General features: G+C 42.2%; 1 protein-coding gene across 1 annotated transcript; it reads right to left on the bottom strand.

Annotated features, from left to right (window-relative positions):
- Positions 1-3,517: 3,517 nt before the first annotated feature.
- On the bottom strand, positions 3,518-15,691 carry RERGL (RERG like). Its single transcript, XM_050969598.1, has 5 exons — positions 15,498-15,691; positions 14,938-14,994; positions 11,990-12,063; positions 7,861-8,009; positions 3,518-6,860 (listed from the first exon to the last, which is right to left on the bottom strand). Exons 1-5 carry the CDS (start codon positions 15,547-15,549, stop codon positions 6,578-6,580), a joined length of 615 nt encoding a protein of 204 aa, XP_050825555.1. The 5' UTR covers positions 15,550-15,691; the 3' UTR covers positions 3,518-6,577.
- Between the last annotated feature and the right edge of the window lie 686 nt (positions 15,692-16,377).

The raw sequence follows: 16,377 nt of genomic DNA on the forward strand, positions 1-16,377 counted from the left end.
ACGGATGCCTGGAGAGGGGGAGTGTTGCACTGAGTGCACCAGCATGAAAACTGCTTCCACTTAGCCATGTATGTGGCCCGAGTGGAGGGCTTCCTGCTGCCCATCAGTACTTGCTGCACAGATTCTGAATAGAGAAGTTCTGAAGGGTTTAGCCATGCAGTATCCATGCTGTGAGGTGGAGAGATCATAGGTCGGGATGGCAGAGGTGACCGTGATCCTGAGTGAACCAGAGCTACCAGAATCACTCGCACCCTGTCCCTGAACACCTTGAGCAAAACCCTGTGCACAAGAGGGAATGGGGGAAAGGCGTAAAATAGTTGACTCGTCCACGGGAGTAGGAAGGCGTCTGTGAGAGAGCCCGGGGAACAGCCTTGGAGGGAGCAGAAAGCTGGGCATTTCCGATTGCTGTGGGAGGCAAACAGGTCGACCTGGGGGAATCCCCATCTTCGGAAGACAGAGCGACCACTCCTGGGAATGGAAGAACCTGCTCAGGTGGTCTGCCAGCATGTTCTGGACCCCAGATAGAAAGGACGCCACCAGGTGAATGGAGTGAGCTATGCAGAATTCCCACAGTCGAACGGCCTCCTGACAGAGGAGGGAGGAATGGACCCCCCCTTGTTTGTTGATGTAGATCATGGTCGTGGTGTTGTCTGTGAAGACCACCACACAATGACCCTGCAGTTGCTCCTGGAAGGCTCGACAAGCAAGGCGCACCACCATCAGCTCCCGGACGTTAATATGAAGGAGAGTATGGATGGGGGTCATAGGTGCTGTGTCTGAATGTTCCTGAGGTGGGTGCCCCATTCCAGGACTGAGGCATCTGTGACGAGGGATAAGGAGGGCTGCGGGCTATGAGAAGGAACTTCTTCACATACCACCTGGGGATCTAGCCACCAGCGGACGGAGACCAGGACTCGCTCTGGGATGGTGACCACCAAGTTCAGGCTGTCCCAACCTGGGCGATAGACTCATGCCAGCCAGGCTTGTAACGGGTCTTGTTCAGAGTAAAAATTCTCTGATAGTTGTGTACGCAGCACACGCATGCCTACTTAGAATCTATATGAGCAAGCACTCAAAGAATCAGTTCACCACTGAAGAACATCAGCTTCTAGGTTGGACAGTGACAGGCTGTACTTGGTCTTTAAAGTTCAGACTCAGGTAACCCCATGCAATGGGAAATGAAATCCTTTACTTCTATATGTGCCACTGGAATGTATTCAGGCTGCGTAGGAGGGTAAGAAGCACTTGGGTTTGATGAGGTGGCACTCACTATTCCGCTAACTGGATTGAGACCTACAATATGCTGAGTTCCCAGGGTTTGGGGTTAAGAGATCACCAGAGAGGCTGTGGGAAGGAAATTTACCAAAAGAGTCTTGTCGTGGGAAGATATGAGTCATAAGAAGGACCGTTCTGGGTCAGACCAAAGGTCCATCTAGCCCAGTATCCTGTTTTCTGACAGTGGCCAATACCAGGTGCTTCAGAGGGAACGAACAGAACAGATAATCCCTGCTGCCCATTCCCAGCTTCTGGTAAGTCATTTAGCATTTCTGTCATTTCCACATTTTCTGTTATTGTACCTCCCACCCCTACCCTCCACTGAGTAATGGGTCTAACCTGACCTTGGTCTTCTTGTTTTTAATGTATTCATAGAATGTTTTCTTGTAACCCTTTGTTTCTAGGTAATCTTTTTTTGTGCCTTGGCCTTTTTCATTATTTGCCCACATACTTGTTATTTGTTTATATTCATCCTTTCTAATTAGAGCTAGTTTCCACTTTTTGTGGGACTCTTTTTTGAGTTTAGGATCATTGAAGATCTCCTGTTAAGCCAGGGTAGTCTTTTGCCATATTTCCGATCATTCTTATACAGTCGGATAGTTTTCTCTTTTGCCCTTAACAGTGTCTCTTTGAAAAATTGCCAAGTCTCTCAAACTGCTTTTCCCCTTAGACTTGCTTCCCTGGGATCTTACCTGCAAACTCCCTGAGTTTGCTAAAGTCTGCCTGCTTGAAACCTATTTTCTTTTTTGTGCTTTTTTCCCTCCTATCATTCCTTAGAATCATGAATTCTGATATTTCATGAACATTTTTATCCAAGCTGCCTTCCTCTTTCAAAGTCTCAATAATTTCTTCCCTATTTGTCAAAATCAAACGCAGAACAGCCTCTCCCCCACTGGCTTTCTCTGCCTTCTAAAATAAAAAATTGTCTCCGATACATTCCAAGAACTTGTTGGATAATCGGTGCCCTGCTGTGTTATTTTCCCAACAGATGTCTAGGTAGTTGAAGTGTTCCATCACCACCAATTCTGTGCTTTGGATGATTTGTTAGTTGTTTATAAAAAGCTTCATCCATCTGCCCTTCCTGGTTAGGTAGTCTGTAGTAAACCCCTACCATGACATCACCTTTGTTTTTTTAACTGTTTTTTTTAACTCCTTACCCAGAGACTTTCAACAAGTCTGTCTCCTATTTCCATCTCAACCTCAGTCCAAGTGTATACATTTTTGATATATAAGGCAACACCTTATGCAGAGATTCATTGGTCTTTTCTGCAAACAGCTTCATCCTTCGCAAGGAAGGTCCTAAACTATATTTTGGACTTCCCTCTGAAACCCTGATAGCTGAAGGCAGGAGGCCCTCCTCATGGCTACCACCACAGAGACAAAACAAACGGCTGTATCGGTGGTATCCAAAGAAACCTGCAATGATATTCTGGCCAGCAGTTGACCATTTGCAATAATTGCCTGAAATTATTCCCTTTGCTCTGGTAAAACATGCTCAATAAAGGAATTAAACTTTGAATAGTTAATATGGCTGTATTTTGCCATGAGGGCTTTGTAGTTGGCAATCCCAAATTGTAGAATAGCCAATGAATATGACTTACGGCCAAATAAGTGAAGTTGCTTTTTAAATCTTTGATGACATGTGACAGTTTAGTGTGAAACTGTCTTCCACATTTGTTTACTGAATTGACCAAAAGGGAGTCGGGGGAGGGATGCGAAAATAAAAATTCCAAGTCCTTAGAGAAAACAATATTTTTGTGTGCACTCTTAGAAGTAGGTTGTATTGTCACTGGGGTATGCCAAATTATTTTTGGAGGGTCTAGTAGAGCCCAATTAATAGGTAGCGGGATGCAGGCAGATGATGATGTATGTAGGATGTCAATCAGTTTATGCTGTGACTCAACCTTCTCAAGTGGAATTTTCAGAATTTGCTATCCTTTATTTCTTATGTTCTGTAAAAATATCTCTATGAATAAATAGTAATTAGTCTCCTGGCAACCTTAACCAAGTATGTTCTCTTTTTGTTAAGAATTAAAAATAAAAAATAAGTATTAAGCGCTCTACAATTCATTGTGTCATGCATGTATGATTCTTCAGTGTTTGTATGAAACACAGTCATAGTCCTCCTCTTGTTAAAGTGCCTAGCATTTGAATTTACTATTTGAGGCTGCATGGGCTTCATTTGTAAAGTAGAAAAAGTTGTTTTTTTTTAAATCTTAGACCATCATAAAAAGTGTAAACATTTCTCTCTTGTAGCATTCAAGTTGGTTTAATGTCATAACAGTCAATACAGTTAGTTTTCAAATCTGGTTAGCAAGCTGTACACAGTGTGATAGACCTAGGCCAGTTGGTAACAGCAGAGTAGTCGAAGGGAAATACACTACTGGCCACTGGATAAGCAGTTTTCTGTTCTCTCAGTGATCAGAGCAGGCGCTGCTCCAGACTAATGAGAACACCTGACTCCAATTAACCTGCTAAGAGTCAGGTGAGGCTGTTAAGCACCTGACTCTAATCAAGGCCCCTTTGATGCTATAAAAGGGCTCACTCCAATCAGGCCAGGGGGAGCCAGAGGAGAGGAAGTATGTGCCAGGAACTGGGAGCAAGAGGCGTGCAAGAAGCTGAGAGTGAGTAGGCACACTGCCAGCCTACTGAGAAGTACAAGTGTTATCAGACATCAGGAGGAAGGTCTGGTGGTGAGGATAAAGGTGTTGGGAGGAGGCCATGGGGAAGTAGCCCAGGGAGTTGTAGCTGTCATGCAACTGTACCAGGAGCCACTCTAGACAGCTGCAGTCCACAGTGCCCTGGGCTGGAACCTGAAGTAGAGGGCAGGCCTGGGTTCCCCCCAAACCTCCCAACTCCTGATCAAACACAGGAGGAATTGACCTGGACTGTGGCTTCTACCAGAGGGGAAGGTCTCTGGGCTGTTACCTGACCCACAGGGTGAATCTGTGAGGTGAGCAAATCTGCCAACAAGCACAGGACCCACCAAGGTAGAAGAGGAACTTTGTCACAGCAGATTGACAGACTACAATAAAGCAGCCAACTAAGAGAGTTTGGAGGAGTGGTGTTTGTGTCATTTAATAGATCAGTGCTTTAAAATTCAATCTCTCTGATTCAATATATACCCTTATATAAATAACCCTTGATACAGTAGGGTAAAGTCTACTTGGATGTAAAATAGTGATGAGCCTGCCAACATTCTGAGCAATAAATTCCATGATTTGCCATTTTAAAAGCTATAACTATGTGAGATAAGATGATCTTTTCAACAAGTGATGATCTTTAGTCACAGTATTTTTTGCATGTATAAATAACATTTATATTTTGTTAAAGAAGCTTTCTACTTATTTGCATGGAATTATCAAAAGCCCTCAGCATTGCCCTAACTCTGCTCGTTGACTTCAATGGGACCAGAGTTAGGCCACAATACTGAGGGAGGTTGGTTTGTTTGTTTTTGGGGGTACTTTTGGAAATTGCATCTTTGGGTATGGCCGCACAGCAGCTGGGTGCAAACCTCCCAGCCTGAGTGGACAGACTCTTGCTCATGTGGCTCAAACTAAAAGCAGCATGAATTTGCAGCTCCAGCAGAGACTCAAGATAGCCCCCTTAGCTTGACCGCAGGGGGTTGGGTGGGCTTGAGAACCCTAGTTGCAGCCCAAGCTGCAACATCCACCCTCTTTTCAGTGCAGAAGTTCAAGCCCACTAATGCAAGTCTGTCTGCTTGTGCTGGGAGGTTGGTAGACGTACCCTTAGGCTCTGCTGGAACTAAGGTGATCAGACTGCAAATCTGAAAAAACCCCAAAATTGGGACTGCACCTATAAAATTGGGATATCTGGTCACCCTAGTTGGAACCAGTATGGGAGAAAGTCAGTCATCTTCAGACCACTTACTTTTCCCTTCATAATTTTTGTACAAGCAGAAACATTCAGACATGGGTGCCTAAGTATGCAGTAAGGAGCCTGATTTTCTGTTGCTTAAATATTTAGACTCCTGTGCCTAATGTTCAGCACTTGTGTGGGAAAATATAATAAGACACTTCTATATCACTATCTATACAAATCAAAGTGCTTTACAAACGTATTTCATTACCATGGTGATGATATAAGTTTTAAAATGAGCATGGCAGTTAGGACCACAAGTCCATTGAAAGTCTGACTTTGAAACCCAGTCAGACTTGTGCTCCTTACTTAGGGGCTTCTCAGATCCTACTCCTAAATAAAATAGAGTACACAGATAATCATTATACCCATATTGCTGATAAGAAAACAGAGGCATGGAGAGTGAAAATCGCCCCTATGCAGAGGACCAAATTAAGGGCAGAGATCCATGGGAGTTAGGTGCCTAAATACTTTTGACAATCTTGGCCTGAGTTCTTAAGTTGGATTTCAGTGGTACATTGGCTGTACAGGCCAGCTACATAGGAGTGAAAGATGGTGTAAGGGATTGGCTTCCATCTCTGAAGCATGAAATCATGGATTCAAATATCCAGGTGGCCAGGGAAGATAAAACTGATGCATAGGAGTAAATTTCACCCAAAAGACCTTGTCCAAGGTCACAGCAAGTCAACGGCAGAGCCAAAGTGAGCCCAAGGCTCTTAACTCCCATTCCAATTTCCTATCCGCTGGACCATACTTCCTCCCATCAAGCTCCAGGAATATCGAAATCGGTGACAGCTGATGACCTCATTTATTTGATTCCCTACTCTTGGCAGCTTTTCAGGGGAAGAAAGCCCTGAAAGTCAGGCATTAATTATCCTCCACTCATTTAATTACAAGTGCAATATCACAAAGTACCAATCCTGGTTTCAATTAGTGCAATTGCTGTTACAGATAAATCTTGGAATTCTGAAGTTGGGCTATTGTTCAGCAAGGCACAGGGAGGCTGAGTTCATTGGAAAAAAATTAATAATATTCTAGTAACACCTAGTATCTACAACCAAGATTAAGGCCCCATTGTTGGTAGGCACTCTACAAGGTAGTAAAAGTCCTTTTAAGAGCTTACACTCTAAATAGACAAGACACAGGTTGAGAGGGGAAACAGAGGCTCAGATAAATGAAGAAACTTGCCAAGGTCCAGGGTAGTGCTCTAAATAGAACCCAGGTCTTCTGAATTCCAGTGCAGTACTCTGTCTATTGGCCCATACCGCCAATCATCTTTGGTTTGTAGTGACATATCATCCCTTCAAATGGAGACATTTTAAACACATGTACTCATTGGCTGAGTCCAAGCATTGCATATGGCCCACTATTGCAATATTTCAGTGTATCATTGTTCAATGGTTTCCATGGGCCTGGACATCCACTACACAGACTTCCTCCTCTTCCCAAACATGTTGTTGATTAGTTTGGCCATTGACTTTGAACCACTGGGTCGTCTCTTTTCCTTCAGTTTGAAGTTTGTGATGATGGTTCTTAGGACTTTTGTGAACATGGTCATCACTTCCTGACAATGTTCAGCTGCAGACAGTTCACAGAACTGGCATTTGTTATCCATTGCCAGCTTTTGTCCTTCATCCCAGCCTACTTCTCTCAAATGGCATAGATCTTGCTTGTTACCAACTAAGAATACAGCTGACTCTACCACTCTGAAATCAAAAAGTTTTTGATTAGACAAAAAGTCTTATACAAATTCTACAGGGTACCTGCTCTTGTATGCTGTATATCCAGAGAAAACTGACATAAAATGTTTATATTATATTAATTTATACCATTGAATGCTATTTAGGATCTCAGTTTGCTAGAAAGCCTCCTAACACATCTGTGAGGCAAATGTCTTAACCTCATTTTAGTTATGTTTTATTAAGGCTAAAATAATTGACAGTACATTTTTTCACTTAAATATTAAAAACAGTGAAAAATATACACACCAAGGGATTAAAGCTGAGACAGTATATGGTGAAAGGGGTTGAAAATATAATTTAAACAATTTCCCAATTTAAGATTTTATTCTTAGGTCATGTTTTATTTAGGCAAAAGCCTCAGCAGGTTATGCATTTCTAGGTCAATTGTTGTGAATACTGATACTCAGCACTCACTCTTTAAACATTTAACTAGTTCATTAATTAATTTGTGCCACTCACATCTGAGCTAATTTAAATTATTTGCCCAAGGACATAAAGGGAATTGATGTCACTGCCCTGGACAGAGTTTAGCAGGAATTCTTGGTCCCAAATCCTCTCTGATTGTATCTACACTAGTATTTTCTTCAAACTTCCCATTGATGCAACTCCACTGGTGACAGCAATGGAGTGTGGGGGTGAGGTAGCTTAGGCTAACTACCAGCTTTTTAATCTGCACGTTGGCTAATCTTGATCGGAGTACTTATCTTATATCACCTAGCATGACAGTATGACTTACATGTGAAACAAGAATGAAAAAGCCTAAAGTATATTGGGTTTTGGGTGGAATGGGTTATATTTTGCTGCTGAATTTACCAGCTAGTATATTACTACTTTTGTTATGTTGCTGGTTGCTACTGCTGTGCGGAGTGTTATTCTAGTGACTGTTAGGATGCCTAGTGCTCACAGACTCATCTCTTTTCGTACCTTAGATTGAAAGAAATGTAATATTTATAATACAACTTACCTTTTGCAAGCTGCCAGGTGGGAATCTCGTATCCTGTATAGCAATGCCTTTGCAAAGGCAAAGGAAGCTCTATCGCTGATGTCATACACAATGACAAATCCGTCAGCCCAGTGGAGTTCATCAGTGAGGGACAGCTTCCCCTGTCGTGGCTGAAGGCAATGAGATGCATACAATAGAAAGAATCCATTACTGTTGTCACTGTGCAATATTTTCTTTCTAACTAAGAATGTAAAGAAATGTACATGTTTGTACAGTGCACAGCACAATGGGGCCCCGATCTGAAACTGGTTCTCCAAAGAGCTACAAATAAATAAATATCATTGGAGATGATTCTTATAATGAATGTATAAACAGTGTTTCAGAAATTTAAACTGCCCTTGATAGGCCTTAACTATCAGTAAAGTTAAATTAAATCTTACAATCAAACTTTGCTCCCTTGATTGCAATGGAGTCGCTCTGAATTTATGCCAGGGTAACTGAGCACACAGTTGTGGCCATCAGTATTTGTTTAACCCTTTTATATACATGAATGATGGGATGGATTGCACCATCAGCAAGTTTGCGGATGACACTAAGCTGGGAGGTGAGGTAGTTATTCTGGAGGGTGGGGATAGGGTCCAGAGTGACCTAGACAAATTGGAGGATTGGGCCTAAAGAAATCTGATTAGGTTCAACAAGGACAGTGTAGGGTCCTGCACTTAGCGTGGAAGAATCCCATGCACTGTTACAGGCTGAGGACTGACTGGCTAAGCAGCAGTTCCGCAGTAAAGGACCTCGGGATTACAGTGGATGAGAGGCTGGATATGAGTCAACAGTGTGCCCTTATTGCCAAGAAGGCTAACAGCATATTGGGCTGCATTAGTAGGAGCACTGCCAGCAAATTGAGGAAAGTGATTATTCCCGTCTGTTTGTCACTGGTGAGGCCACATCTGGAGTTTTGGGCCCCTCACTACAGAAAGGATGTGATAAATTGGAGAGTCTAGTGAAGGGCAACGAAAATGATTAGGGGGCTGGGGCACATGATTTATGAGGAGAAGCTGAGGGAACTGGGCTTGTTTAGTCTGCAGAAGAGAAGTGTGTGTTTGTGGGGGTGGGGGGATTTGATAGCACCTTCAACTACCTGAGGGGGGGGGCGGGGTCCAAAGAGGATGGAGCTTGGCTGTTCTTCGTGGTGGCAGATGACAGAACAAGAAGAAACGGTCTCAAGTTGCAGCGGGGCAGGTCTAAGTTGGATATTAGGAAACACTATTTCACTAGGAGGGTGGTGAAGCACTGGAATGGGTTACCTAGGGAGGTGGTGGTATCTCCATCCTTGGAAGTTCTTAAGGCCTGGCTTGACAAAGCCCTAGCTGGGATGATTTAGTTGAGGTTGGTCCTGCTTTGAGCAGGGGGTTGGACTAGATGACCTCCTGAGGTCTCTTCCAACCCTAATCTTCTACAAGTCTAGGATATGATTTTGCCACTCTTGATCCTAATAAAATGAATATGAGGAGTTTGCAGACTTTATTTGTTCTTTATTGTTCCCACCCAATTCCCTATACAAAAACAGCTCTGGTGGGTTTATCTGTTCCTTCACTAGGAAGTTATTTTAGTCAATCATTTACCCTATCCATTCAACTTTTCCCCCCAATACATGAAAAGACTTGGAGCGTACGTAAGCCCTTCAGCAGGACATGAAGTCACCACACAGACTTTGGTGGATGCCATTTGTTAATATGAGTGATGGGAAGTTAGAACAGGATAGTAAAAGTGAAAGCAGAGGGAAAAGAAGGGATGAAAGATAGGGTTTCATATTTACTTTGAAAGCCTAGATGGAAGAAGGATGAAGCCAATTAAAAATAAAAAGATATTGAAGATGGCTGACAAATCAACAGGTGAAAAACTGTGCAAAAGCAGGCGGTGGTAGATCAGCTGGAGGGGAGAAGAGAGTTAAGAGGTTTATGAAATAGTTGGGAGCAAGTCCAGACAGTTTTTTTAATAAAATAAATAAGGTTTTTTGACTATATTCTGAAATCAATAATGAGGCACTGGAGAAAGTTAAGACAAAGCCATCAGTCTTCTTGGTCAAGACCTGAAGGCACCTTGAAAACCGCTGAAAGAACTGTACAGAAGGATAATATCAGTATAGGTAATAATGTCAAAGGGGGAAAAGAAGAGAGCATAACTGTTTCCAATATTTTTATGTTTTAAAGATGTTTAAGCCCATGAAAAAGAGACTGTAGATTATAGCTTATTGGTGGTTTCTAACTAGCCCTCTTCTCCCAAATGCCTCAGCACGCTTCTACGGTACTCCATCATAACACCAAATGCTGTTTGTGACAGCTTGCAATTCAATGGAAGTAGTACAAATTTTTTGTTTATATTCAGGGTATTTGGTAGCTGGTTATATTATATATTTTAAAAATGGGTGCTGTGCTATACAAACCTAGTATGACAAGTTCCCTGCCCAGAAAGTCTGCAATCGAAATGCCAAATTTGTTAGTCTTGATTTCAATTTGTTGCAACATGTGCTGATATGTGTACTTTGCAACTAAAACAAATAATTTAAGGGAGACTGGGCAGCTTAGATGTGGGATACAGCCTTTTATATTCAGAGCTGTCAGCACTGGGAAAATTTAACTAAAAAGACCGATTAGTTCAACAGAATCATTGTTGAAATTGGTGAGCGCCACAATGTAGGCAGGACTTCAGTGTCCTCCACCATCATTTTAGATAAACCAGTTGAAATTCAAGTCTAATTGAAATGGGGATGAAGAGGTTCTGGCTGCAGGAGATTTGCCCTTACTATTGCTTGCCCCTAGTTCCACTGCACTGTGGGATTTTTTGGTAAGTTTCCTCTCCTAACAAGGTCTACGTTAGGGTTCAAGTACAGATCAGATTTGCAATGACCAAAAATGGCTCTTCTCTGAGAGAGGCCTATGAGACTGAGTTGGTCTAAGTTCTGTTCAGGGTGGGTAGGTGCCTCTATCACAAAAAATACCACCAAGCTTGATGCACGAGGGAGTCTGAGAGTGGAGGAGAGAATGCCAAAGGGTCCCCTTGAGGAGTTTTCCTAGATCACTCTGAATCCAGATCCAGGAAGCTGCAGAGGGCCAGAGCTATCTGCTCAGAGGTCCTGTGCCTACTCTCTAATGGTGGACTACCCTGCTCCATCTCCTGGGCAACATGGTTCCAGCTGAGTCAAGCTGCCAAGGCCCACCCTGGATGCCACTGCCCCAGTTCCCACTAATGAGGAGGGAAGCCCATAATGCAGAGAAAGGCAGCAGCAGGAACGTTAACGTCAAGCATCATTAACATTCATTGAGATCCTCTCCAGGGTTTGAGGAGAAGGGATGATGCAGGTTCATCTGGCCTGCTCCTTCATTTCTATTCTCCAGCCTTATATCCTTTGGCCACGTGGATGATGGCTCTTTGCAGGGCCTAGTACCATAGTGTTCAGCAGATGTGGCAGGTCTGTTCTGGGTGGGTAATACTGTGGTGAATGAGCTGGCTTATCGGTCTGTTTTTATGACACATCCATTACTATAATATATTTAACCCTTTTAGCAGAGAAGGAAGGAATTGAATGACCATGAAGGCTGAACTCCCTTAAGTGTTTTATTCAGGTCAGAATTAAGCCCAGTTGTTAGTATGGGGAAGTCTGTATTGTCACTATCATTAGATCTATTCTGGGAATACAGGACTTCAGTTTCCAGGTCCGTCTATTTGGCCATTGCCACAGGTAAATGAAATTTAGTTAGATGTTTTTAAAGTAACCATTTAAAAGGATATTTGGGGAAACTATACAAATAGTGATTGCAATTTTTTTGTCCCTCCTATGACTTAAAAGATGTATGTAATTTTACTGTACAATGTTACATTTGGTTGCCATTAGTAGCTTTAAAAATGGAAAAGCCTTGACCAGATAGTTGTACAATGAAGGACTCATTCTGTAAAGTTGGAAAATGCTCAGTACATAGAGAGTCCTGACAGCTACATGTTATAGCTACAGGAATTTCAATATTCCATGTCAGTTGCTAAAAAGTGCAAAGTAAGTTAGCTTTTCTCCTCTCTCCTCCCTGCCACCTCACTCTTCGAAGGACCTTTGGGAGCAGCCTTGCTGTGCTCATCTTTTATAAGTTGCGCTTACCTGTGAACAAGGGTCATAAATTTCCAAGTTCATTTGCCTCCCATCCAAACAAAAATGTTTAGTGTAGATGCACTCTACAAGACACAGCATTAAAATCAATATCAGAGTTAACAAGTGAAGGTAAAAAAACAGGCTTTAATCGCTATATTACCAATGGAGAAAATTAGGCCTTGGTTCATCAAGTCTGACAGCAGTCCTCTGGCAGAGTCTGATGTGTTACTGGAAAGTGAACCCATCCCTCAGATAAGCACTGCACAATTCACTATGGGCATAACTGTATCCCTAAGCTCATGGCTGGCCAGGTCCTATTCCACTGTGATGCCCCAATAAGTGCTAATGTGTGGGGGAACATTGTTAGAACATAGTGCTGACCATTTGAGACAGCAGATAAGCATGTACAGGTAAATTCTTATGCATTTAGGATACTGAGCAATTTCCCAAAAATCTGTTTACAAATATTATGCAAGTTTTAGGGTAGCTAAGACATGATAGCAACCTGTATATTGAGATGTGATGGGAGCAGGAGCTGGCTATGATTTCAGGGTAGAGAGAATGTAGACTTAGAATCAGTTAAGTTCTGATGGCCCACTTATTCTATTATGCATGTTCAGCACGTATGCAAAGCCTTACACAAAGTTTTTTTCCTCTAGGTAAAATAGAACCGTAAGGGTAACACTTTATTTTTTTTTCAATAGGTTAGGTGCGTATGAGTTTTCCTCTCATAAGCACTGTTGGTTTGATCTTATCAAGTTATAATTATGCTGGTATTATACAAGCCTGAATTTAGGTGCTGATCCTGAAAAAGCTGGTACCAGGAGTAACACTTAACTACAATGAAGCATTCTAGAACTCAAATAGGAAACCTCACAGCAGCAAGCATTTCCCTCGGTAGTGTTTGCAGGATCGAGTCCTTAAACTGTATTCTTAGGTTCTGAGACGTAAGAATGCAGATTTTTAAAATTACTCAGGTATTGCTGCACTCAGTGTCGCAATGCCTAACTGATTTGGGGGCCTCAGCCTGATATTTTTTCAAAAATGATTCAGGCACTTAGAAGCCAAAATGCCTAAATCTCTTTTAAAAATGAGACTCAGACATTGCAATGCTGAATGCAATTTGTAAATACCTTTAAAAATGTGGATCTAAATCTCATTTTCAAAAGGGATTTAGGCACTTAGGAGACAAAATCCAATTGATGGAATTTAGACTACTAAGTGACTAAATCTTAGACTCCTAAATCAGTTAGGTCTTGCAATGCTGACCACAGCAAAACCCAAATGCCTTTTAAAATCTGGGGCATAGTCTACACAAGGGAAATATATTGAAAATCTCCATCGGTTGCTAGAAATAGTGGGACAAGATATTGCCACTATTCTAAGCACCATGTTGCTCTGAGCAAATCTAATCAGCACAGTATATCAAACAGTACTGGCAACTAGCAGGTCATTTATAGTCTAGGGCTACCAGTGTTGCTAACCTTCGGGGAGCTGATCTGGTGTTTGCAATGGTGGGAACATTTCAAAATTCCTAGTGCAGACAGGGCCCAGATAAATCTCACCATTCCTAGCATTCTCCTGGACTCCCAATCAGCACCACATTAGTCTTCTGGTACAGCTGCAGTTCTTACGAATATCTGGCCTATCCTCATCTATCTCCTTACCTCCTTCAGAACCCCCAAGTGAATATTTGGGTTGGGAAAATTAGAAGGATCAAATCTGCAGCACACTCAAACATTGTGGTGTCCACAGTTAAGTAAGAACATAAAACTTTTGAAATCCAATCTCTCTTTGATTCCACTACAAAATCTTCTGGGCTGCTTTGTGGATTGCTTTTTATTTTATTCACCTGCTAGTTGTAGAAACAGGGCAAAAAGTATTTTCAAACAGTGTTTGTACAGCCCATGCTTCTCTTTACAAATACATGGGTTTGTTTAAAATTTCCCTTGAAAAAACAGCAGGGTTTTTTTGTTTGGTGAAACTCACAGTACTGGCTAATTCCCCTGTCCTCTTGAGTCCATCTGATTTAGGAGATTCTCAGAGGCACAAAGGGCAGTTATGCACCCAACTCCTTTCCAAAAATTAGATTTGGATTGTCAATCCTTTGTGGCATAGACTTTTTGTTCTGTATGTACAGCACCTAGCACAATAGAGCATTGGTCCATGACTGGGGTTCCTAGGCACTACTGCAATACAAATAATGAAAAGGGAATGGGAGTGGGGTGGGTAATTGCCCTTTGTGCCTCTAGAAATCTCCCTCTTACTGCACTCTTTCTCCATATCTTATCTATGGAAAATGCAAGTCTCTTGGCCAAATTTTGCCCTTTCCTGAAAAATGCCTCTTGGAACAAGGTCGTTTGTAGAGAAGATAAAACATTACTTTTTCTATTTCTTCACTCTCTTCTTTAATTGTCTTTTCTCCACTTTATAGTGTACAGAGTTTACCAGCCTTTTTGTGTCTGATCTAGTCAAGTTTCTTAAACTCCTTGCCCTTTTGATTTCTGATTAGTACTTTACCTAGCACAGCATGTGCTGAGTTTTACATATTCATTTTTATACATCTGCTTTCCACATGAGTTTTATGTTTCTATTCTTCATATTTTATACTTTCATCAGCAACTCAAAGTAACAAACTAAAATTAAATCACTATTTTAAAAGATTATTCGGTTTCCATTTTAAAGATACTTTCTGAAACTATAATAAACCTACTTCTCTGGGATCAAATAGCTCATCATCCACTAGTCTCTTTGGAAAATCATTTCAGTGAACGTATATAACCCAAAAAGAAACACTTTGATTAGATGTTAGGAAACACTTCTAAACAGAACTGAGAATTTAAAAAGAAAATTCAGGTATGTATTGACATTTCATATTGATATGGCTTTAGTGCTCGTTAGATGTATGATTTATAGAATGCCTAAAACAAAACGCAAAGTTGCGAATGGGAACTTACCAGAATTAGAAGCATATTCTCCAATGAAACGCCTGGTTAGGAATCTCACTGTTAGGGCTGCAATACAAAACAAACTCCAGCTGAGCACATGCCTGGTTCAGTGACGGTTAACTTTATACAACTTTTGATTTTACTTGGTGAGCCAAAATCCTCAACATTTAAAATTCAGTCGTGTTCTCCCCCCGGCTACACACCGCTCCAAATGATTGCCAAGAGGGGAGTGTTGCAAACTGAGATGTGAGAACGAACAGTTGGGTGATCAATAATGCAAAAGTATGAGGGGCAAGGGGGAGGTGAAGATCCGGGGCTCCTAGTAGTAGCACAATGGAAGAGCCATTGTGCAGCTGGAATGGACAAATCTTTAAACAGTGCAGCTGTTTTCTACTTTGTCTCGGTGCAGAAAACCGCTGGCCATTGATTCGCATGATCAGTGGATTATTAAAAAAATCAAGTTGCTCGCAACCACCCTTACAAAACTTGGGAGGGACCCGAGTAACATGTAAATCCTAGTTGTTAAATCCCTCCTCCCCCCCGCCCAAAAAGTTAACTTGTAAATTTACCAGACTTGCCGGCTCCTCTACTGCCCAGCACAGCGAGCTTCAGCTCATTCATCCTGAGCCAGCCTTCTCTCCAGCTCCTGACTGAGCTTTTGAAAAGGCTTCTTCAGTGCAGAGCCTGCTGTGTCTTCCAGCTGTGCTGCAAGCTTGCTTTGCTTCTAGTGCCTCACCTCCACCCCCTGACAATCTCTAGTGCCCTGCAGCAGGGGCCCCGGCGTGCTCCCACAGAGAGCACCCCCCCCAACTCGCCACTTCTTTATAACCTCCTGGGCTGGGGACGTCAAGGGGAGGCAGTTGTCGATCTCTTTGTTCCTCTAGCAAAGCAGCTCTGCAGACCGCCCACGCGGTGTTGCCTGCAAGAAGCAGTTAGACTGGGAGTTGCCCAGGCGCCTCTTCCTTCACCTTGGCAGCGATCATCACCAGGGTTTCTTTTCTCCCCCGGGAGGTTTCTAGTTACCGATCAAAGGAAAGGACAAGGAAGGGTCAGTGGCTGGTTGTTTTGTTTTTGCAAATGAGGCAGTAATTTCCCTTTAGCGATTCTCACGCACGTGCATTTTGCAGGAGGATGTGAAAGTGACCCCCTTAGATTTGTGATGAAACATGCAAATGGAACAAAGTTCCTCTGGCAAATCACATATTTATTTTTGTCTGTAAACATTTACTCTGAGCTGAAACTTGTTTGCAAATTCCTGACAACCTGTCCCATATTTTTCCTCGCTTTTTGCCCACCATAAAGTAAATAGTTTGAGTCTTTTTAAAGCCAGGTGCAAAGGTTAGTAGTTCTAAAACTCAAAAATGTTTGTAAGTTGTTTGCAGAGAATATGTCTTTTGGACCAAGGGCTTTGAAAGTTGGTGAGGACATTAAAATAGACAGTTGCATATG

Source organism: Gopherus flavomarginatus, chromosome 1 (assembly GCF_025201925.1).
Source record: "Gopherus flavomarginatus isolate rGopFla2 chromosome 1, rGopFla2.mat.asm, whole genome shotgun sequence".
Taxonomy (NCBI): Eukaryota; Metazoa; Chordata; order Testudines; family Testudinidae; genus Gopherus; species Gopherus flavomarginatus.

Coding starts and splice junctions, on each gene's coding strand:
- RERGL (XM_050969598.1), bottom strand. CDS start 15,549: ATGAATGAGCTGAAGCTCGCTGTGCTGGGCAGTAGAGGAGCCGGCAAG. Junction 14,995..15,497: donor TAGAGGAGCCGGCAAGTCTG/GTAAATTTACAA, acceptor TTTGTATTGCAG/CCCTAACAGTGAGATTCCTA. Junction 8,010..11,989: donor TTTATGACCCTTGTTCACAG/GTAAGCGCAACT, acceptor CATTGCCTTCAG/CCACGACAGGGGAAGCTGTC.